This window comes from Condylura cristata, unplaced genomic scaffold (assembly GCF_000260355.1).
Source record: "Condylura cristata isolate star-nosed mole 26May11 unplaced genomic scaffold, ConCri1.0 scaffold00008, whole genome shotgun sequence".
Taxonomy (NCBI): Eukaryota; Metazoa; Chordata; class Mammalia; order Eulipotyphla; family Talpidae; genus Condylura; species Condylura cristata.
In genome coordinates, this window is record NW_004567109.1 from 42,196,457 (window position 1) to 42,220,470 (window position 24,014).

At 35.0% G+C, this 24,014-nt stretch overlaps 1 protein-coding gene across 1 annotated transcript in view; it reads right to left on the reverse strand.

The window, feature by feature from the left end:
- Positions 1–24,014, reverse strand: part of NEGR1 (neuronal growth regulator 1) — a 738,246-nt gene that overhangs the window by 165,079 nt on the left and 549,153 nt on the right. The window contains exon 5 of the mRNA XM_004679123.2: positions 13,859–13,979. Within this exon, the coding sequence (XP_004679180.1) occupies positions 13,859–13,979 (121 nt within the window). The remainder of the gene's footprint in view (positions 1–13,858; positions 13,980–24,014) is intronic.

Here is a 24,014-nt window from a genome sequence, read left to right on the forward strand (position 1 = left end):
AGAAAACTAAACACACCTTAGGAATGGCAATCCACTTGTTAAAATCAAGTCAATTTGTGTCGATGTAAAAACACAAATTGTTAAGTTACTAGGCAGCCGACTAGGATGAATAGGCCATTTCATATAGTTATTAGTGAATAATAATTATATTATTCCCGTGAAAGTCAACCATACATCACAGGCAGGATAGTACTGAGTCCAGGATGAACATCATTTTACTGCTACCAAGTACAACTCAGACAAATGACATGCTGTTAAACCTAGAAAAAGACAGCAGTATACTATTGAGGACAGCATTTAAAGTTGAGTTTCATGTCTGTAGATTTTAGGAATGTGCCTAGGGAAGTCCTTTAACCTTTTCAGGCCTCAATTTGGGATTCCATTTTATCTGATTACATCTGGACTCCTAAACAGTCTCTCACACTTGACAGAAGAGGCCGTCACCCTCAAATGAGTTGGCATGTTTTTATTGTTCTCAGTGCATGCTATCCCTATTCCTGCTTCACTTTTTGCCCCTGAATCTACATCCAATGGTGACCATACCTTTTAATCTCTGCCAGCCAGAATCTTCCTTCATCATTTAAGTCTGATTAACCATATCTCTCTTTCTCTAATATTCCTTGAAAGAATCTCTTCTTTCTAACTACATACTTCTTTCCATATTCTTGTGGAATGTATAAAACCAAAACCACATTTTTATTTTGTTCTCTCCCAAATTTCCACACACATAATTCTTTTCAATCCACAGAAATTGAATTGCTTTAAGTTCCTCATAAGATTGATCCATATGGGTATACTTATTTTCCATTTGCATCCTACATCATAATAAATTCTAGTTTTAGAATAAATGGTTCATAAGCATTGGAGTTCAATTGATATTCTCACAATACAGGCACAGGGAAAAGTAAACTTTTTTTGTGACCCCTTTAAAAAATCCCTCTCTAAATAGGAATCCTGCATATTATAGGATGCTAGCCACATAACAACTTCTCCTAACTAACTCTAAAGTTTATTGTGAAAAAGATGTGCTGCTCATAATCATACTATGTGCTATATAAGCTCAAATGACATGCAAGTTTTTTCCTTTATAATGTGCTCAAGTTTTAGTATTAAATATTTCTTTAATCACAAATATGCTAACAAATGATAATCCTCTGAGAGTTTAGATTGAACTCCTATGCATTATGATATGTGACATGCATCTGAATTTAGATAAAAAGTACTGTAGTTAAATGCAGATTAAAGTAAACAGTCATGCTTGATAACACTGGGAATATTTCATGAAACAATTGAACTTGAATTACCTAAAATTCAAACTTTAATCAGATTAGTAAAACTTTGAGGTGAATAAACACTGAAAAGTTTAAGTTGATCAGTGGACCTAATGATCTTAAACCCTGATACAAGAAAATAGGGCATGAAGATAATGGCAGTGTTTACTCCTCTGCCTCATACTGCAAATGTATAAACATTTGTACTAAATTCTCATATTGACATCTGCATACTTCTGGATTAATAGTATTTTTAACCAATTAGAATATTTTGTATATTTGTTTAAAAATCAGTTTCATCCTTCTAAGAATTTCAGACATGTTTCAAACATGATTTATATCAACTTACCCATGTTATGGTGACAGCACAGTCTCTAAAGAACTTGGTAGCTCTTTAGATTACTAAATCCCTATCTTGTTCTATCTACAAAAGCCAAGATTTATTTTGCTGCTAAATAATTGGGAAGAAAATAGGTTCTTTATTTGACTATATTTTGGGGAGAAAATCTTAAGGGACATTGTTAAGTTACTTCATGGCACTGCTTGCTTATGTTATGTTCCTTATCACTGTCTTTCTGCTTCTAGTTCTCTACTCTTTAGTGAATCTGAAGACAAAGCCGCAGATGTTAAATCATGCAGTGTATTCATGGCTGATATGGGTAGGTCATTTTTGGCTTCTGGCCTGTAGGGCTACGTGCATCCTTGCCAGAGTGGCAAATTAGTGTTTTAACTCTTATTTTTCTGATCATCCTGGCATACTGTTATGGCCAATAAAAAAGAGAAGTATTTTCCCTGGGGGTTTTTCTTTCCTCTAGAGGGAGGTACCTCTCAAATGACTGGAGAGGTCCAAAGTTACCTTTTTTTAAAAAGCTCAATTTTGATGACAGTTGAATAGTTGGGATTTTTAGAAGCGCTGGCTTTTCAAACACCATCTCAGAGGCTATACTCTGTAAGATGGCTGGGACAGTTTTTACCAAGCTAACCTTACAGGAAAGTGATGTCTAACATGGTATCCACTTCTCTATGTTAGAGGCTTAAGAACTAAACCATGTAACCCATAGTCTTTGAAGACATTTAGAGGCTTTCGAGAAAATCAAAGCTGGAGATGAGAATCAAATATGTAAACAGGTGTCTAAGAGTAATTCAGTCATGTGTTTATCTTAACATTCTAGGTTTTGTTGCTGGATATAGAAATATGAGCTACATATAGAACTACCATAAAGAATGGCTTTACTGTAATTATACTCCTTGAATAAAAAACAAAGTAATAGTTCGGCATTTTAACTGCTTGTATTTTTTCTTTATAAAACAGTTTTACTCCAATAGGATTGGATATATTTTATGTAAGAGAATTTGACAAATGTAATTCTTATTCTGAAGCATTCATAAAGTCTTCAAGTATGCACATGAGTCTGTTACAGAATGACTTTGACTCCACTGATTTTACATCATATCCCAGACTTGCTTCAAACCAGACTTCAGTTCATCAGTTAAGTGAAATATGAAAATGTCAATTCATGCAATAGTTTACAACACACCCTGCAACACAATGAGACGATATTGCCTTATTTGGAATACTTCTTTTTTAAAAAGATTTAACTCTTTCAATTACTAACAGAGTCAGTCTTATATTGACTTAGATTATGAAATGAGATGCTCTCTTGTAGTTTACCCCTCAAAGAGAGGGAAATAAATTCTGTTGTGCTAATATTGAAGTGTGTCATTTCTGGCATTTCTTTTCCCTATGTCATTACTAATTCTGGACTCACAATTATCCCATCACTGAAACACCCATAGTCCATTATCATAGTCTTCTGTGCTTTTTCCCTTCCACCTTTCCCACTCTCTCTTCCCGTTCGTCTATGATATCCTAACTCCATGGTCAGTTTTCAAGGTTTGTCTTTGATCTTTTCTTTGGGCTTCTCAATATCCAACATACAAGTAAAACCATGATATTTACCTTTGTCCTTTTGACTTATTATATTTAGCATTATCCCTTCAAGCTCCATTCGTGTTGCTGCAAATAGCATGAAATTTTTTGATTGCTTAATAGTATTCCATTTCTTTTTCCAGCTGCAGATCAGTAATATACAGGGTCTACTTGGAGATGCCTGGTTATTTTTGCATTGTTGCATTTTTACTAGTTAATTGACCTTATGGATATAAAAGATCCTTTTATTACTGTAGATCCTGCTGTCCTCTATCCTCTGACAATAACAGTTTATCTCATATGCCTATGATCTGGATTCTGTGTATTTTTCCTGATTCATAAGTTGAAATCATAATTCCCAAGGGTGATGGCAGTTTGGGTGATATTTAAAAGTCACAGTATGGAAATTTGTAAAGGAGTGTCTAGAGAGATCCCTAGTCCTATATGCTATGAAAGATTATAACGAGAATTCTCTGACTCTAAAGATGATCCTTGCCAAACCATGCTAACCATGGATTTGCTGGATCCAGAACTGTGCTATTTTGTGACAGTCCAAAGAAACTAAGGAAAAACACAGAAGGATACTTCCCTGACTTCTTTTGCTTCTTGCTAATGGCTCATAAATTTGTGAGTTGCGGGCTACCTTATTTGTCAGCAGATGACGGTAACTCATGAGTGACACAGCTTGACTGACTAGTTCTGAAATAGAATAATCCTTTATATTTTTAAGTGTCAGTCAGAAGTAGTATATTGGAAGTATACTAATAACAAAGACTATTCCTATTTCTGACTCATGAAATGTTCACAGATTTTATGATCATAATGCTTCTAAGTTAATGGTTACCTAGACTGGTCACAGGAGCCCACAGAAACTTCACATCAGCAAAACTGACCATGGAGCCATTGGCACTGATTATTAAGACTGGGCAAAAAAATGGAGCAGCTAGTTCTCTCTTAATGATAGCACACTAATTTATACAGCTTTTGACTTTGGATCATGGCTGTAGTTCTAGCTTTTTCAATGTGAGCAAGAATGCTTTATGTTTTGGGAAATGTTAGCTTTTCTCAACAAATTTATAACTGAAGTAATCTAGCATTAAAATTTTTCAAAACTACAAAAAAAGTTGCAAGTGTAGGAAACTGATATTCAAAAAACTAAATATTTTTAAACATATATGAACTATATATTTATATAAACTCTATAAGTTATTATTAATTCCATTTTACAGGTGAAAAAAAGTTTGGAAAGTTTAAGTTAATTCATCTTCTACCATCCAATAAATGGCAGAACAAAACTTCCATTTCAGGCCTCTGGACCATTACTCTCCTTTCAATGTGGCGACTGATGTTCAAATAGCCCAATAGAAGCCACAATATTGGATATGAGTTTGAAATGACAAGTTTAAAGCCATGAAAGGTTCAAGGAAATGAAGTCCAGTCACAGAACAAAACCAGTGGTGCAAAATAACCAAGTATTATGTGGCAGCCATACCAGGAAAGCTTGATTCAGTCCATGGAATGGGTCTAATGGGTAACAAGTAAAACAAAAATGTAGGATTTAATCCAGTCAGTTATTTGGCGATCTCTCTAACCAAAAGTTTATCAGTCTCTTTAAAGGCTTAGTCATACCCACTGGAATAGCCTCTTATTACAGTTTAGTTCAGTCTTCAAGGGAATCAGCCTTTTAGGTTACTCACAGTCTTGAGATGAGAAACATGAATTGGACACTTCTTTCTCCTTTCTTATAACACATAGACCTACAGTGCCAATTACTGCTAGTTTTCTCCCCATAGGTTCACTGAATATATAAGTGGTAGTGAATTTCTTCCATTTAAATAGCATATTATGGTAAGAATCACAGAAAAATACTATCTAATGAAGAAATCAATATTTTAAAGTAAGTTAAAATTTTTTACTAAAGTGCATGTACAAGCGATGCTATAGAATTGTTGTGTCCTCTCTCACTTGGTCAAATCATTATTATAATATAACTAATTCTCTTTAAGTTGTAAGTTTGCATATAGTTGTGTGATTATTTTTATTGTTATCTATATTTCTTACTAGAGTATAACTCCATTCAGGCAGGTTCCTGACCAGGTTTTCTTTTTTGTTTTGCCTTTTCATTTTCTATTAAGCATGTATGCTGGGCACTTAATAAATATAGAGTAATTACTGAATGCTTGCCTGAATGAATTTTGTATTTACATTTATATAATTCTTAGAATTTACATCTGTGACAAAGGGGGAAAAATGAAACCAATATCAATGTATTTTTTATAAAGAATGGTTTTTAATGTTAAATGTAAAATTGTTATATCTCTGCATATATATATATCTCATATGAAATGCAGTAGGCACTAGATATATGATAGGTGTTATTATTGTTCGATAATAGTGTCTTTTTCTGAGACAGAACTGATACATTTCCTCTCTGATGACAGCAAAATATTAAATATTGAGCATACAGGAAATTATTTTTAAAGAAAAGATCTGGGAGAGTAACAGAAAAGATCATGGCATCATGATTTCAAATGTGCCAAACTCAGTATCAATTACACACACAATATCAACTTCATCTAGTCTTTTCACAGATGTGCAGACTAGATTAAAAAAAATAAAAGTTAAAAGGAGGAGGAGGAGGAACTGGTAGAGATCAGAGAGAAATGAAAATTTATGTGAACATGCTGCTATAGCAACCTATTATTTTATTGTGTTGCTTAGCAGTTAAAGCTTGAAAACAATGTGATATCATTTATTCCTAGGAATAGACTGAAGAATATCATGCATCACTGTCTTAGCCTCAAGGGGTATCTATCTTTAGTTGCACATTGGAATAAATTAATGTTATTACAATATATTAGGGCACTTTAATGATTTTAGATTTTATTAAGCTATTTAAAATGTATGTCTTGTTTACTTTATCAATTTTAATGAAATTAATACTTTTAAATTAGAGAACTTGAGGCTGCCTTACTTGTGACAGTCTGATTCACACAGGGAGATAGCCCTACATCAAAAAAAAACAAAGATGACAAGTACAGGTATCATGCTTGCCTGACAACAGTGGGTCTTGTATCCCTGACAACCTGGCCTATGACTAAATTTCTTTTCTCTCCTTGTCTTGCTTTTCTTATACAAATGTGCATAGGATTTTTTTGTTGAGTTTCATTCCACAATATGCCAACACAGCCATTGTGCAGAGACCACATTTTAAAAAATGACATCCTAGAAGTCAGAATTGAGCAGAAGAAACCAGTTTCCTTCCTATAACTAGATATTACGTTTACAGTGCCTTACAATTGAAGATGGCATTTGCATTAATAATCTTTGATCAATTCGAAAGTTATTAAAACAAGAATGTTTCTATCACTATTAAAAGTCTGGCAATAGGCCGTCCCTAGTGGCGCAGCGGGTTAATGCAGCACTAAGAAGCTAAAGCCACTTCCGCATCAGTTCGATCCCCTCCCTGGGAGGTGACCACATGGTGCAGCAGACCTCTCCTGACCTGTCTGCTGCTTCCTTCAGCAGTGAGCTTCGTTGATCTGCCTGTTTTGCTCCCCACTCTGTCTCAGGTGAATCCTCTCACCGCCCCTGCATCTCTGGCCTATACCCCAGGTCTGTATGCATAAATAAATATCTTAAAAAAAAAAGTCTGGCAATAAAGTGTGCTTAATCATCATGTTAGATTTTGGAACACAAACAAGGCAGAATCCTCACTCCAAAGTAAATTATAGCTTATAGGAGTGATGGATGAATAAAAAAGTTGAGTATAGTTTGGTGAGTGTTGAAATAGAGGTGAGCACACCTGGACAGTTTCTTCTCTTAGTAAAAAGGGCTGCTGATAATTTTTCTATGGAGGACAGCATCTTACTTGAGACTAAAGAACTACTGGAAGGCAGATAGTAAAAGGTAGCCAGGAACAGATGTGTATGTAAGGGGCTTATATGCAAAACAAAGTGACTAACCTATAAGGAGGTATGAAAGACAGATTGTGTCACAGTTTGAGAACTGAAATATTTTAGGATGACTATAGCTCTGTTATTGTGAGATAGTAAAGAATGAGAGAAAAGAATGAGAATGATTAAAATATGAATTATCCTTTGATGAAATATATTCTTGGGATCATGAAGAATCACTAAATGGATTCCAATAAAAAGTGATAAAGATCTGATAATTATTTTAAAAAATTACTATGGATTTTAAGAACTCAACTAAATTTTAGTGATTCTTTGGGGACTGTGTATACAGCTTTGACTCCTTGATTTTGTCATATTCCAAACCAGAGTCAGCACAACTCCTCCCAAATATTTTTTTCCTGTGTTTCTATCTTTAATGATAACTTCACTATTTACACTGTTATCAAGACAGAGAACTTGAAATTCTTCAAATTTCCCTGCCCTTGTATGTGATCAATCACTGGAAAATATGATTACTGCTTTTCTCTCCATTTGGCTTTTAAATTAACAATCAATACCTTAGTTTAAGCCATATTTTATATCCCATCCTTTCCTCCCATCTGATATAAAAAACATTCTGTGAAGAAAGGGAGGCGATCATTTTATTATTCTTAAAAACCTTTCAGTGGCTGCTTAATGCCTATGGACCCAGGACCACTTAGAATAAAGAGAGATGTTATTAGAGGAAAGAAAAATAATCAAGGGAGCAGCAACATAATTCTCCCATAATGTATCTTTCGAAAACTTATGAGTAATATCCATCATATTTACATTGTTGTTGTTATATCTCTTTTTCTCTATTTCTCTCATTTAACACCTCAAACTTCAAGAGTTGACTTTTTTTGTAAATGAAATGTTAAAAGATACACATTTTGCAAAACTATCATATATGGACATATTTTGAAGTCATTATGTGCTATGTAAACATAATATTTTCATAACCTGACATAAATAAATTACATGTAACATAGCAATAAAGGAGGATACTGAAGATACAGAGAAATACATATTAACTATTTTTCTGGTTTCTTTGAAAATAAAAGGAGATAAGACCCTTTCTTTCAAATGCTTTCATTAAAGTGAATGCTCTGATGAAATTTATGATCAGGTAGTAAATATGTGGACTAGGAGAATGGAGAGGAAAGGTCACTCCACTTCATTATGATTTTTCAAGTTCATCTCACCTATGTAAAGCCAAGAATGAAAAAACATCATCCCCTAAAGTAAAAACCTAACCCAACTGAAAAAGGTCAGCATACTTCTGTGTAAAGTGAACATGGTTTATTTTAAGCATTTTCCCATCAATTTAATGGAATCTGTATACACTTTATATATATCTGTGCCTGTGTGTCTTATGCATGCAAATAACTAATCCTTTACAAGGGAAGATAGTAATAAATGCTCATCATATATCCTCAAAACAGTGGTATAGGATGAACAACTAACATTATTCATAAATGACAAAGGGGCTGGCATTCGTTGCAAGGAATAACTAAAATATATCAGCTAAATGTTCAATTTATTGTTTAAATATCAAAACGTAAGTTCTAACCGTCAAATACAAACTATTTTATCGTTTAGGTATTCATTTATCCTTTATTTATTAATAATTTGCAATATTTTAAGATTTATTTGTTTTTCATTCATGGGTTTATCTTGTAACAGAAATCTTGTTGCAATTAAAAAATAAAAAAAAAAAAACATTGCTACTACTGACCATTATGGTCAGATAAAGTAAGCAAATAAATACTATTTAAAAACTCATAATGAGAAATCAGAAGATATGTCTTTCTAGGCCAGAGGTTTTTATTTCAGAAAAATCAAAATAAGATAAAACAAGCAAGCAAAGAGCAAATTTCTTAACTAAGACAAGAATACCATGTCATCTTCTTCGAGTGATACAAATCTCACAGTTTTGCAATATTTATTTAAATATTAGTCCATTACAGTTTAATTCATGATTTTAGTCTTAATCCTAAGTGAATACTGTTCTCAGCCTATAAAATTAAATTCATCCAAGACATAATTTGCTCTACAGTACTTTGCTTTTTCTGAAAGTGTCTTTCACTGCATATAAGAATCTTCTTATAAATATTCTCTATTATCAAGAGAAAAATTGAAAATTTGGCTCTAAGTTATTGAACCCTAAACTCTTGATTTTCCTGATAGTTAAAATCATATGAGTTAAAATTAAGTCTATTATGCATATTTTTGACAGGTAGGCTGAAAGAATATAACTGTTAAAAATATTTTTAACTAAAGGTTGATATTTGAATATAATATATATATATATTATATACACATAATATATTATATAATATATATATATATATATAACTTTAGTCATCCTGTGATCCTATATAAACCATTCAATAAGCTGAAGGTCAATGACTAGTATTTCCAATTGACAATTATATCATGTATGAGGAGCTAGTTGGGAGTCGTCTGTGAAGATGGCATTTGATGCTTTTCATCTATAGATATTCATATTCCTGTGTTGCCCCTTACACACTGAACAGTCACACTATTTAGCCAGAAAGGTTTTCCAGAAGTGACAGAGAATGACTTCTGAGGCTGAGACATAAACATTCTACCTTCATGGGTCACTAGACCTGGGAAAAGTCAACTGTAATGTCATAAAGACAGTCAAACAACCTATAAAAAGGTCCATGTGGTAGTTAACTGAGGTCACCTGCCAATAACTAGCATTAACTTGGTGGACTTATAGGTGCATGACCTTGGAAGCAGTTTCTCCAACTCTTATCAAACCTTCAAATGAGCAGGTGACATCCTGACAGCAACCTGCTGAGAGACCTGAGCTATCACCATCCAGCTAAGCTGCTTTTGGATTCCTCACATTTGGAAACTGACATAATAAATGCTTACTAGCTTAAGATGTTAAACTAGTCACACTAGTTAGTGTGTTCCTTACCAATAGATAACTAATAATATCATTGTATACAAATAATAATAACAAATACAAATAATAATAACAATGTATACAAATATAAGTTTGTATACAAGGAAAAGGACATGTGCTGAGTGGCTGGCAAATCTAAAATACATCCTGATGTCAATTTCAAGTTGAGTAGTTGGACAACTATTCTATGTCTCGTGTGTCTCGATTTTGTCATCAATAAATTGAGAATGATAATACAGAAATCTGAAAAGTAAATGAAATAAAAGAGTTTAAAGGACCTACAAAGCAATTCGTATCAATTCATTCTTTTCAATTAATTGTCCTAAAGTTTGCAAGATTTTTAAGGTTTTTAAGGTGCTTATTTCCAGCACACAGAAATGAATTTTATAGGATGCCAAACTGTAGACAGAGATCACACTAAGAATGGCCAGATACTGGACAGACATTTTTACTTGAGCTTGTGTATATTTATTTGAATGAAGATCTGGCTTTGAAGATTTTGACTTGAGAGATTTAAGAGGTTTGTAAACATTCCCTTAAGTAGAAGTGAAGAGAGTAAGTTATGTCTGAGTATTTTTTTATATGTCCCAATTATAAAAGATCCCCAGGAACTAAAACTTCTCAAGATCTTGTAAAAACTTTGCTGTATTCTGACAGGGTTTTTGACAGCTTTGTGTTCCTGTTAAGGACCCTAAGGTCAAGAAAACAATTCAGAAACATGCTATCCCTGTTTCTTTTTTGTGTGCCTGCCTTGACTCTATTACTTCAGTGTCTGTGACTACATAAACAGGAAAACTTCAGTGAATGTTTGAACTTATGGTATTATTTTACTAATTCATTACTGACTTTCCTTGCCTTTACCCTTGGCATTTAACATTGACATTCAAATTATTCTTGATAAAGTCTGAGGTACATGGTCTGTACTATGTGCTATATTATAGGGCTTCAATTCAGGGTTAGATTGCAAGTTAGATTTCCTGGGCTCAAATCTGCTATTAATCGTCTGAATATATTCAAATTACCTAAAAAAAAACACTGATTTGGTATGCTCCCCACACCAAAAGCAATAATAGAATCTGCCTTGTAGGTTTGTTGTGAAAATAACATAGGCTAATATTTGTTAATAATTTTGGATATTGCCTGTCAATTTAGCCAGTGCTTATAGTTATATTTGATTTTGATGAAATAAATGTTTAAATGAATTTGTTCCTGACGGTAGCATGATAGATTTTTAACAGAGGATATGGTGACAACCGTTCAGCAACTAGAATTCTTCTCTCTCCTTTCCTTGCATATATTCAAGTGTGCTTTATTATAATTTTGAGAAGAATTGAGATATTCTTGGGGCATTTGTATATTGCTTGACAAATGATAATTGTATATTTTCTCTGAAATGCAAATATATTTGCCTTCAAAAAGTACATTTGATTGTTCAAAGCTTCCTGAATTCGTTTAGGTGTGTATGTTTGGAAAGGGCATTGTCAGGGCAGAATCAATCTAAGTTATTTAGCATTGGTTTAAATTCCTTTGAAGATCTAAATAGAAACTATAATCTATCTCAAGTTGGGGGAAAAGAGTCACCGAAACTATCACCAATTGACCCTTTTCTACACTGGCTACAGACTAAGAAAGTGGGCAGAGAATAAAAATTTTATTATTATTTTTAACAACAGCTGCTGAATAAGTAAAGGGAAAGAGAGAACAGTAACAACAACAAAAAAATAGGACATAACTTCCCAAATTATTGAAAACACAATGGACTTATAGAAGCTCTGGTACTACAGAAATAATTATTAGCTTTTTAAAAAAGAATGGAAGAGATTCAAAAATGACTTGAAATATAAGTCATTATATAAACCTGCTTTGCGAAGAACCCAGGATTTTGGGTTCTAAACAAAATTGTACAACAACAAAGAGTTTCATGACTTTCAACAGATTAAGAACCACTCTTTCAGATGCTTGTCCACATAATCACAATCAAAAACTTCCTCTGGGTTATTAGAACCTGAGAAAGATTATATTATATATTATCTAATATCTTATATATATGTGTGTGTGTATATGTATATATTAGATAGTATATAATATAATCTTTACACACACACACACAAACATATAAAACCTTGTAGGGTGGCACAAGGGTGACCATAGAATTATTTATCTAACTCTAGCATATAAAAATAAGCAGGCTTTCATGGAGTCACAAAAAACATGAGTTAGAACTAGTAAAGGCAATAATTAATAGAATTTTAATTTAATAGAATTAAAATTGAACATTTTAAATTACAGAAATGGTTGCACATAAAATAGCTATAACATTGTTCAATAAAACCAATGTTAGTTACTTAGAATAAAAGAGAGGTAATATACTTAATTGTTAAGATGGGTGTTGAAGAGAGAATATATTCTATTCTATAAAAGAGTATTTTTATATTTTATTATATTCTAAATAATATATGTCTTGTAAAGATTTGCTTATGCAGAGAACTGGGGTGCAGGCAAGAGGTGTAGGGGGTGATAGAGTGCAGCAGAGACAGATGGAGAGCAGAACAGGCATATCCACTGAAATATGAGTGGGGGTGTTAACTAGGGGGGGGCAGCAGGAGAGAAAGGAGAGGTCTGTTGTGTTCCATGTGGGTTTTCTCCCTGGCCAAGGATCAAACGCAGACCATGCCATCATAGTGTGAGAATGCTGAGACTTAACCACTGTGCTACCTGGGAGGCCCATACATTTCGTCCTTTGATTACAGTTTAAAAAAGCAATTAATATGCTTATATGGCATTCATTCTCTTCAATTGCTCATTCATTGTAGCAAAATCCAAGTTTATATATGATTTTACCAGTTTTCTGTTCAAATGTTTGTGGTAATTAGTTAAGAACTATGGTACAAATAAGGTCTTTATGCATATGTTGAACACTATGAAATGTCTGATATTTAATTTTTTTGACTGAAAAAATGGCAATCTCATATGGTTCAGTCTAGCATTTTCTTTAATACATGGCTCCTAGCTTTGAGGCAAGATAAATATTGTATAGACAATGCCCTCCCCTCTGCATTACAGTGAAAGTACAGGGGTCTTACTCTCTGATGGCTTGGTAAAAGCAGCACAAAAGGTCTGAATCAGATTAATTGTTGAAAGTAAAAAGAAAGTAGTCAATCCCTGTCTTTTCTTGTTCAACAGCACTTGCCAAGGCTTCTGGGGCTTCTCAAGGTAGAACTGAAGTTAGGTTAACCTAAAATCCCTCCGCTTTGTTCCTTAACTGTATACTTTATCTCCTCTACAGCTGCTTTAGTGATAGAATATCTAAACCACAGTGTCCTATAAAACAACATGTTACAATACCTTGCAGGAGAGTAAGGCAGGTGGAAGGGTTGAGGCTTATCAAGGAAGCCAGGCAAAGACAGCAGCCCTGATTGCTCTGAAGTGCACTCATGGAAGCTGTGCCCAAGTTTTTTAAGAGCAGGTTTGCTTCCTAAGTAAATATGGTCACCAGCAAGAGCATGATATTCTGTTTCCATAGGGAGGGGATTAAATGAAAAACATCAGTGATAGAGGATTTGCAGGCATAACTGAGATCATATAAACCAAAGTGGACATTTTTTTTCTGAATGCTATTAGCTGCTCCTGTCTCCCAGGTGAACCCCTTCAGTTTGACTGCCCAGGAGGAGACTGCTGAGAATCATTCAAGCCAGTTAAAGAAATTGCTTAGCAAGTATCTGAAACACAAACACATTAACTCAAAGTACTTCAAATACAGCAATGATCACAAAGTCCTTACTTCTTCTCTCCTTTGTACCATTCAAAGGCCGGAGGCGGCACACCTGCACCTTCACATCTTATCAATCCACTGCGTCCAGGGGCCACGGTGCCAGATTTAATTTCCTGAATAGTAGGAGCAACTGAAAAAGAAACAAACAAAAAAACTATTAAGGAACTAAAAATAATCTTCAGCAGAAATATAACACACATATGTTTTTATCCCTTCTATATTCAAAGCAATATTATGCCAATAGGCATAATAGGCCAATGTATCATATTTTCAATGTTTTATGCTTTTAATACAAGAGTAGTCATTTTCAGCTTCATTTTCCAAATTGGACAATAGATGAATGTTCTGGGGGGTGCAGAATAAATGCAATACATTTTGGGTTTGCTTCTTACTGGAAAAATTCTATTGGTGAGGGTAACATTTCATCTGTCCTCCAGTCCCTATACTCCAATAATAACTCTCATTTATTGAGTGATCACCTGGAGCCATTCATTGGGCAAACAGCTTTATGTTCGTAATATCCTCACAATAATGTTTTAAGCTAGATGGTATTATCCAAATTTCACACACATAAAAACTGAAACTGAAGCTCAGAGAGGTTAAATAGGTCACATAGCTACTCAGCTACAGAATTGGATTTGAAGTCAAGCATGTTGACTCAGAGCTTAAGCCCTTTCAATATTCCATGTTTTTCTTAGACTACTCCCTGGGCTTTAGCACTTCAAGATTTTTAAAATGTGGTTTCTTTTACCTGCAGTGCTATTTTTCTTCGTTTCCACAGACTCAAGGTCCAATTTAAGTGTTACCATCACTAAGCTGTTCCCTATTGCTCTGACTGGAAATCTTTTCCAACTGTAAGTAGTTCATCTAAATCTCTCAAACTTATGCTTTCTCTCTTATAATTATTAATGGTTAAATGAGGCTTCCTTTTCATTTGCCTGAAGGCAGGTAAATATTTGATTCATCCTCACATATTCAGAGATCAAGACACAATGCTTGGCACACAATGTTGCTTAAAAACCTTTGTAGCATAGACATTTTTATTCAGCAAATAGTTATTGAGCCATCAATACCTGCCAGGCATTTCTCAAGGCAGAAAGCAGTTAAACTCGCTGATGCGATGAAGTTTACATTCTAAAAGGGTACCAGATTGTGAGCAATAAAATCACATACAGATTACAAACAGTAAACATGCTAACTAATATGTTATTAGTTACATATTTGTGATATACAATGCTTAAAAATCATTAATGGTGAGTATGAAGAATTAGAAAAAGTAGCGGAGGGTAATTTCTTGTAGGACAACTTGTATAGCTCTTATTTGGAAGGTCAGATTTAAACAAAGACTATACAGATGAGTGAACTTACTATGTGGTTCTCTGGAGAAAAACTTTCAAGAAGAAGGAACCATTAACAAGTCCAGAGGCTGAAAACAAGCCTGGCATCTACCCCAAATATAATCCTGGTCAAGGTCAGAGTGGCTAAAGTAACATGAAACAAGGGAAATATAGTGTGATGGGTAATTTTGTGTCAACCTGACTCGGTCACAGAGTATTCAAACATATGCTCATCATTATTTCTGAGTTTGTCTGTGAGGGTGTTTCTGTATGTAGTTACCATTTGAATCCGGGGATTTAGTAAATTACTTTACCATCTCTAATGTGTGTGCATCTCATTCAGTCCATCAAGGGCCTGAATGGAAAAATAAGGCAGAGAACAGGAGTATTCAACACATGAACTATGATATTGGGTTTTTATTTCCTTGGGCTGCTAATTATACCACTGGATTCAAATAGGGGCTGAACACATCAGACTGTGGGTCATGTCAGCCTCCCTATCTGTTGTTCATAATCAATATCCAATACTTCTCTTTCCCTTCCTCCCTTGCCCCATACTTACATACATTGCATTGGTTTCTCTGGAGAACCCTGGCTTATCACATACCAAAGTACTGGAAAGAATAGAAAGGATAAAATACGTATGTACTATTTTCAAGAGTTGGTTTTAATCTGTGAGAAATGGTGAACCACTACAGTAGAGGGGAAATAATCTTTTGTTTAAACGGTATCACTCTGTGTTGAGATGCAACCAGAAAAACCAGGATGAAAACAGGGGACAAGTTGGGATCATGTCAAACTGACATTGTCAGCCCAGAACAGACCAGGGCATAGCCTTGAAGGTAGTATAAAGTAAAGAGTTTGGGTCTATTGTGAAGTTGGAATCAATAGAATTTCTTGATAAATACACACACACACACACACACACACAAATACACCCAATAGAAAGAAACCCAGGGTGTCTCATTTGGCTCAAATGGAAGGTTAGGATAAACATTGACTGAGATGGGAAAGACAATAAATAGAGTTTTAGAGAAAAATATTAAGATTTATTGCATAAGTTACTTTAAAAAAAAGTCTTATTTTTAGAAAATCTTTAGATAACAAAAGGTTATAAGAAAAGCACATATAAATTTTGGCCCAATATATTGATAGCCTCTTCATTATCAACATTTCCCTGTAAGAGTGTAGATTTATAATTTATTAAATTGACATGTCATTATAGCCCAAAGTCATAATTTATACTGGGGTTCACTCTTGCTGTTGTACCTTTTATGAGTTTGGACAAAAGTCACACACATATATACACATATATATCACACACACAGAACATATTATCACTGCCCTAAAAATCCTCTGTGCTTTTTCTATTCACATTTATCACACACCTACCTCAGCCACTGATATTTTTGTTGTCTCCATAGTTTTGTCTTTTCCAAAGAGACTCATAATTAGCATCATGTTGCATATAATCTTGTTAGATTATCTTCTTTCACTTATTAATATTTATTAATGTTTTTTCCATGTCTTTTCATGGCTTGATAGCTCATTATAGTACTGAGTAGTATCCCATTGTCTGAGCATACCAGTTTATTTACCAATTCATCTACTGAAGAAAATCTTAGTGCTTTAAGTATTGGAAATTATGAAAAAAGTTGAATTGAACATACACGTGTAGGTTTTGTGTGGATGTGTAACTCTTCAATTCCATTAGGTAAATACTGAGTATGACTGCTGGATAACAACGAATATGTTGTTTCATAAGAAACTTCCAAGTCATCTTCCAAAGTGGCTGGGCCATTTTGTATTTCCATCACATATTGATGGTCAAAATGCTGAACCAGTTTGCATGTATGCTGCACTATATTCAAGCCATTATTTGGAGATATATGTGTTCCAGATTTTGGTCATTCTGATGGAGCTATTTTTTTTTAAAGGTTTATTTATTCATGCATACAGAAATGGGGTACAGGCCAGAGGTGCAGGGGAGGTGAGAGGATTCACCAGAAACAGAGTGGGAAGTAGAACAGGGAGATCGACCAAGTACAACTGCTGAGGGGAGCAGTGGGCGGGTCAAGAGAGGTCTGCCGCACCATGTAGATCACCTCTGGGGAAGGGATCAAATTTGCACTGAAGCAGCTTGGCTTAGTTTTGCAGTGCAGAGCTCCAGCCAACTGCATCACCAGGGAGGGCCTGCTGATGGAGCTATAATATGTCATTATTTTAATTTATATATGCCTGATGACATAGATTTAGTGCTTTTTCATATGCTTATTTTCCATTTATAGAGCTTCTTTAGTGAGGTAACTACTATAAAATCTTTGGTCCATTTTTAAATTAGGTTTTTTTTTTTTAATCACTGAATTTAAGAGTTCTTTCTGTAATATGTGTAATGGTATTTTATGAGATGTGTCTCTTGAAAATATTTTCCCCCAGTTTGTCACTTTTTTCCTCTTTATTTTATTTTAATAGTGTGTTTCTCAGAGTTGAAAGTGTAATTTTAGTAAAGTTCAGCTTACCAATTATTTCTTTCATGGATGATATCTCTGGTGTGATATCTAAAAAGCTATCACCAATCCCATGGCTTATTGAGATCTAGATTTTTTCCAGTAGAGTTTTATATGCTTGTCCTTTTCACATACATTTTTTTTTCTGTCAATCTTTTTAACAATGTGTAATTTTAAATAACTATGAAAAAGAAGTTCAATACAGCAAGAACCAAAAAAATGCAAATCTTTGTCTCTCATTCAGACAAGTAACCTGAAAAGTATTCATTCAGACAAATAACCTGAAAAAAGTATGTACTATGGACATAGTTTATTTAAAAAAGTGATGAAAATATTGAGTTTAATGTTTTCTCTATATGCAGTGAATACGGAAACTTTAAACACTTTTGAAACAGAACATCACCTTTCATTTTAAAATACCCTAGCATATTCATCACTTTTTGTTAAGGGTGAAATTTAACAAAACTTTTGTGTAGTGTTCTTAATTGTAAAGATTAAACAAATTCTAAAAATACTGTAAAGAAATGTTTTCATTAAAGTGCTTGATAATAGTATGGTAAAAAAAATGAAACATGTTTACTAAAAAACTGAATAAAAACTGTAAAGGTATCTTATAGGTATGAATGCTCTCTCCTTCACACAAGATAAGGGATAACTTAGTTACTTTTAACTTTCTTTGTTAAACAAAGATTTATTAAACCCCTCTAAAAGTCAATAATATATATAAAAAACATCTGTAAATAAAAACCCAACTATTCTTTAAGTATTATGACACTGTTTGTAAGACACACAGGTAAAGTTGTATTTTCATTCTTCTCTCCCCGATTTTAATTTCTCTTTCTGTCATACCAAGAAGCTGTAATCTTTTATGATATCCAGCTATTATTGAAGATGAAATAACCATATACAAAAGGAGATCTATCACAAGCTTCTATTGATAACCTGGTTAGTTTAATTACTCTCTTGTTTGTCAAGGGGGCCATGACTCATTACAAACAAAACCATGAAATCCGGAACATTGCCTGAAAACTCAGGCGTAATGAACCGAAATAAAAATCTAATTTGTCATTAAAAAGCTTTTATGCAGTACAGTGTGCATATGGCTCAGCACAAGGTACTTTACCACACAAGTTAAAGGGACATGATCCTGGTATCTAGGGGTTCATGGGCTGCTATGATGGACACTGCAATTGGAGACACCTACAGTGTCATATGAAAGCACAGAGTTAATCAAGAATTAATAACATTGCATATAAGAAAAAAACAAAGATCTTTCTGTATATTAGAAAATTAAATGGCTATGGCTTATGGGTAGTCAAGATGTAATAAGGTGTCTTACATAGTTTTCATTTTTACACTAAAATTATAAACTTAAACTTGAAGATTCTACTGAATTTTTCTTGGGAATTTGAATAATATTCTTACAAGAATATTATTACTTAGAAGAATTATGGCAAATTAAATCTATAACTGGATTTTAAGTATGTTTAGCTAAGTTGCAAAAAAGCAATCCTTTTTTTAACTAAAAATTTCCAGGAGCTAAGAAACCATATAGTTACCTTTTTAGAAAAGATGATTAAAGGATAAAACCTGAGCAGCACTGCAAGCAACTGTTTGCTTCACCATTACACTCTATTGCTCGGTGAATTCTGGCCTAGGACCAACAGTGTAATTGTTTCTTCAGGGAGCAGGATTATAAATATGTGCATACATGCATTAGTGTTATGGAAATGTTTTTCTTCCCATGGAGGTTTTCTGTCCTGCTTTGATGTAACTTCTTTCAATTACACTGAATTAGAAAAACAGGTGAACCTTTGAGCACCTTAAATTCATTAGTACAATGGCATCCTTTGGAATATATTGTTTATGCATCCTTAGAATATACTTATGTGAAATCTATATGGGCATGAGCTGAAATAATTGCACCGAAAAAAGAATCAACTTTTGAAGAATGTGATTATACAGATGTTGGAGAAGTAAAATGTTGGTAAAAGTGAGCAATGAAAGGGTCAAGAAGGAATATTTAACACCTGTGTGATTATGCTCATAGAATAGTCTTCCCTTTACATTTCCTCAGTTGGATTATTTCTTTTCATTGTTAAGTCAGTCATTTCAGGATGAAGATAGTTAAAGTTTCTTCTTCCAAAACTCCAGGCTCTGCAGGTGCAAGCAACAGAACCTCTGCACTTGGCACCCAAAAAGTCTAATCAAAACTTACATTTTCTTAGTTCCATGACAATAGCTACAAAGACCTCCCTTTTTGCCTTCCTCAGTTGGAAATATGCCCATTTACAGTCTTATTATATATTTAAAAATATTTATTTATTTATGCATACAATTACTAGGGGAAAGGCCAAGATGTGGGGGGTAAGAAGTATCACCAGAGGGCCCTCCCTGGTGGCGCAGTGGGTTAAAGCACAGCACTGAGAAGCTAAAGCCACTTCAGCATGAGTTCGATTCCCCCCTGCCCCGGAGGTGACCACATGGCGCGGCAGACCTCTCCTGACCCGCCCGCTGCTCCCCTCAGCAGTGTACTTCGTCGATCTGCCTGTTCTGCTCCCCGCTCTGTCTCTGGTGAAGCCTCTCACTGCCCCTGAGCTTCTGGCCTGTACCCCAGTTCTGTATGAACAAATAAATAAATCTTAAAAAAAAAAAAAGAAGAAGTATCACCAGAGACAAAGTTAGGAACAGAACAAGTGTAATGACTGAAACAGACTGCTGAGAGGAGCAGTGGGTGAGAATGGATTGGTCTGCTGCTCCATGTGGGTCAGCACCCTGGCCAGGGATTAAATGTGCCACAGTGGCTGCCAATAGCTGCACAGTACTGTGACTTAACCCTTGATCCACCAGGTCCTCTTATTATATTTAAAAAGAATGAATCAACCCAAGAATTACGTTAGTAGTGTTAATGAACTGAAAGCCTAGTGAAATGAAATCACCTTTCTGTCCCCTCATGATGGAGAATGATGAAGGTATGTGTAAAAAAGAATGAGGAATAGTGAAGAGAAGTAATTGGTAAATAAATAAGTCCTACTGGATCTATCCAGGAAAACACTGTGGTAAATAATCATGTTGACCTTGGTCTAGTGTCTAGAACTTTTGAGCTACTCTAAAACAGCTTTAGTCAAATAGACAGTTTTAAAAATATTTTAAGATTTTCAACATCTACTAGAGAATTTTAAGATTTTCAGTATCTACTACTACATATCATATATAACATATAAAGATAACATTATTTCAGATGAAGATGGCAGTTGAAAACATCCTTCTTTAAAGATAGGATGGAACTGAGGGTCAGAAATAATGTCAATCATTCAAAAGATGACATCAAATCCACAGAAATAGATCACAAGGGCAATAAGATATTTTCATGAAGCAAATATGTCCTTGTCTTTTGGGCAAATGTAATATTGAAGAAAGCTAAGAAAAACATGTTACAGGCATGAAACAATAAATAATCATTAAAAAATCTAACTACTGGAGGATAGATGGCAAGATGGTGGCAGAGTTAAGACACTGAGATCACAGCATCCAGGCTCATACAGGAATTTAGGACTGAAAACAGAATATAGACTTACATACTACGAGTTTCAACCCAAATGAGAAAATGCTGGACTCATTAATAGGAAGATAACTGAGGGAGAATCAGGGATTGGGGAGTTACGATAAGAGAACTCCCCCCTGGGAGAACTCAGGCACCTGGAAGTTTGGTGGGCTGCAGGAGCTGCTTTGTCTCTCGCTAAAGCCCTGGAGGTGAAGAGAGATAGCTCAGCTCAGTGAATGGATCCCAGGCTGAGGAAAGACTGCAGATCCAATCTAGAGCACCTGGGTGCTGGGCAAAGCCACTGATGAACCAGCTCAACCAGTTTGGGAACAGGCAAGATGGCGGCAGAGTAAAGACACCAAGACGACTATGTCCAAGCTCACACTGGATTATATAAAAATGGACTACAGAATTACATGCTATGAGTTTCAACCCAAATGAGAATACCCTGGACTAGCACTAGAAGGAAGATAACTGAGGGAGAAATGGTGATTGGGCAGTTCTGATAAGGGAACTCCTACCAAGAAACACCACAGACAGGATAAGCAGAACCCTGCAACTCTGATGGATGGGGGGAATGCCCAGGCTCTAGTGACACAGAGCGAGGCTTCCTGCTCATTTGGCTTGATGAGTAGAACCAAGATGGGGGAAAAGACTGCACAAGTGGGCACATAAAGCCCAGAGGGTGGGGAAGAAAATCTGGTGATCTGGTGACTAGGGCAGCTGTAGGCGTGCAACCCTTTCACCCACCCCAAGCATAGGCCTGGAGGCTTGTTGCTGGTATTAGTCACTAAGGTGGGGCCAGCAAGTTCACAAAGTCCCTGAGATAAAAGGGGGTGGGGAAACAACAGCTAGTCTGAATCAAAACAAGCTCATTAACATTCCCTCAAGTGATAAGGAAAGATTGCTCAGGGAGAGAATGGGCATAGAACAAAGAATGCTGGAGGCCTAGAGGGCGGACTGACAGCCTGCACAACTGCAGTGTGTGCAGAATTAGGTCTCAAGGTATTACTGAACAGTAGTGGCTAGAAGATGTGTAAGCCAGTAAGGCACTGCCTTGAAAGGCTCATAGTGCTAAAAAAAATAAGCAAAACCAGTGACTGGCTTAACCACAGGCCCAGCTACAACACTTCTAATGCTCTAATGCACCCCACCCTCTGGGGCTGCATCCAAGCATAGAGGGAACCTAGGACATCAGAAGGCTACAAAGATCAATAGGCACCTTCCAGAGACAAGGACTCAATGAGTTACCAGAAGAAGCTGAACACCACAAGAGACCCAAGCATCACTGGCAGAGTCGACCGACATAATTCCACACAGTAAGGGCTGGAAAAACAGAAAATACTTAAAGAAAACAAGACTCGGAATACCCTCCACAACTGAAGTGTCTGGACATCCCTCTGCCACCCCAGAAAGAACACACAGAAAGAATATCAGTCAATTATAGCAACACCGTGTCTCAATGAATAGAAAGCATTAGAAAATACATGATAGGGAAAAGAAGACAAACAAATATTGAAGCAAGTACACAAGGGAAAAATTCACCACAAAAAGATCAGTCAGCAGAAACCACCAAAGAAACAGAAGAACTGCTCAGCCTACCAGATAGAGAATTCAGAATTACCATGATAAAAAAATAAAAAGAAGATGAGAAGGAAAAAAAATAAATAAGGCAAGCCATCAAGGAGTTGAAGAATGCAAACAAGGAAATGAATGAAAGAAATGAAAAAGAAAAAGAAAAGATATGAGACAAGCAATTAACAAACTGAAGAAAGAAAATGAGACACTAAAAAAGGAAATAGAAACGCAGGCAGTGAAAAGGCCACTAGAGGAGATAAAGAATTCTGGGGAAAGTAATGAAAACAGAATAGATGAAATGGAAGAATGAATCAACACCCTCGAAGACACAGTAACAAAGAGAATTAAAAAAGAAAGAGAAGTATAAAGGAAAAGAAATGAAGAAATACTTGAAAAGCTATCTGACACGGTTAGGAAAGAAAATGTTAAGTGTTATAGGTATCCCAGAAAGCAAAGAGAAAGGCCAAGGAATCGAGAAAGTATTCAGAGATAATAGAACTTCCATAATATGAAGGAGATGAAAGTAGACATCCAAGAAGCAAGAAGAACATCAAACTACCATAATGATAGGAGGAATACAGCAAGACACATCATAGTAAATCTACAAAGAATACAAGACAAGGAAAGAGAATGAGAATGAAAAAAGGGAAGAAACAAATAACCTATAAAGGGAAACCAATCAGGCTGACATGAGACTTGTCTGAAGAGACACTGCAGGCGAGAAGAGAGTGGAGGGCCATACTCAACAAACACCAAAGCATCAAATGCCAACCAAGAATACTCTAACCTGTGAAGCTCTCCTTCCTCTATGAAGAAAGAATAAGGACATTTTCAGACAAACAAACACCACAATTTTGTCATGACTAAACCGCTACTCCAAAAAATACTACAAGAAGCCCTCAAACAAAATACAACAAAGAACAAGAACAATTAAAAATAAGGAATAAAAATACAAAAGGACCAAAATGGCAAATGTAGGTACAGGTATATTAATATTATCTCTAAATAATAAATTAAACGCATCAATAACAAGACACAGAATTGCAGGATGGATTAAAAATCAGAACCCAACATTCTGCTGTCTGCAAAAATACATCTAACTGCAAAAGATAAAAACAGATTGAAAATAAAGGATGGAAAATAGTTTTAAAGCAAATGCGCCAAAAAAGAAGGTAGAAACAGCTATACTTATATCAGAT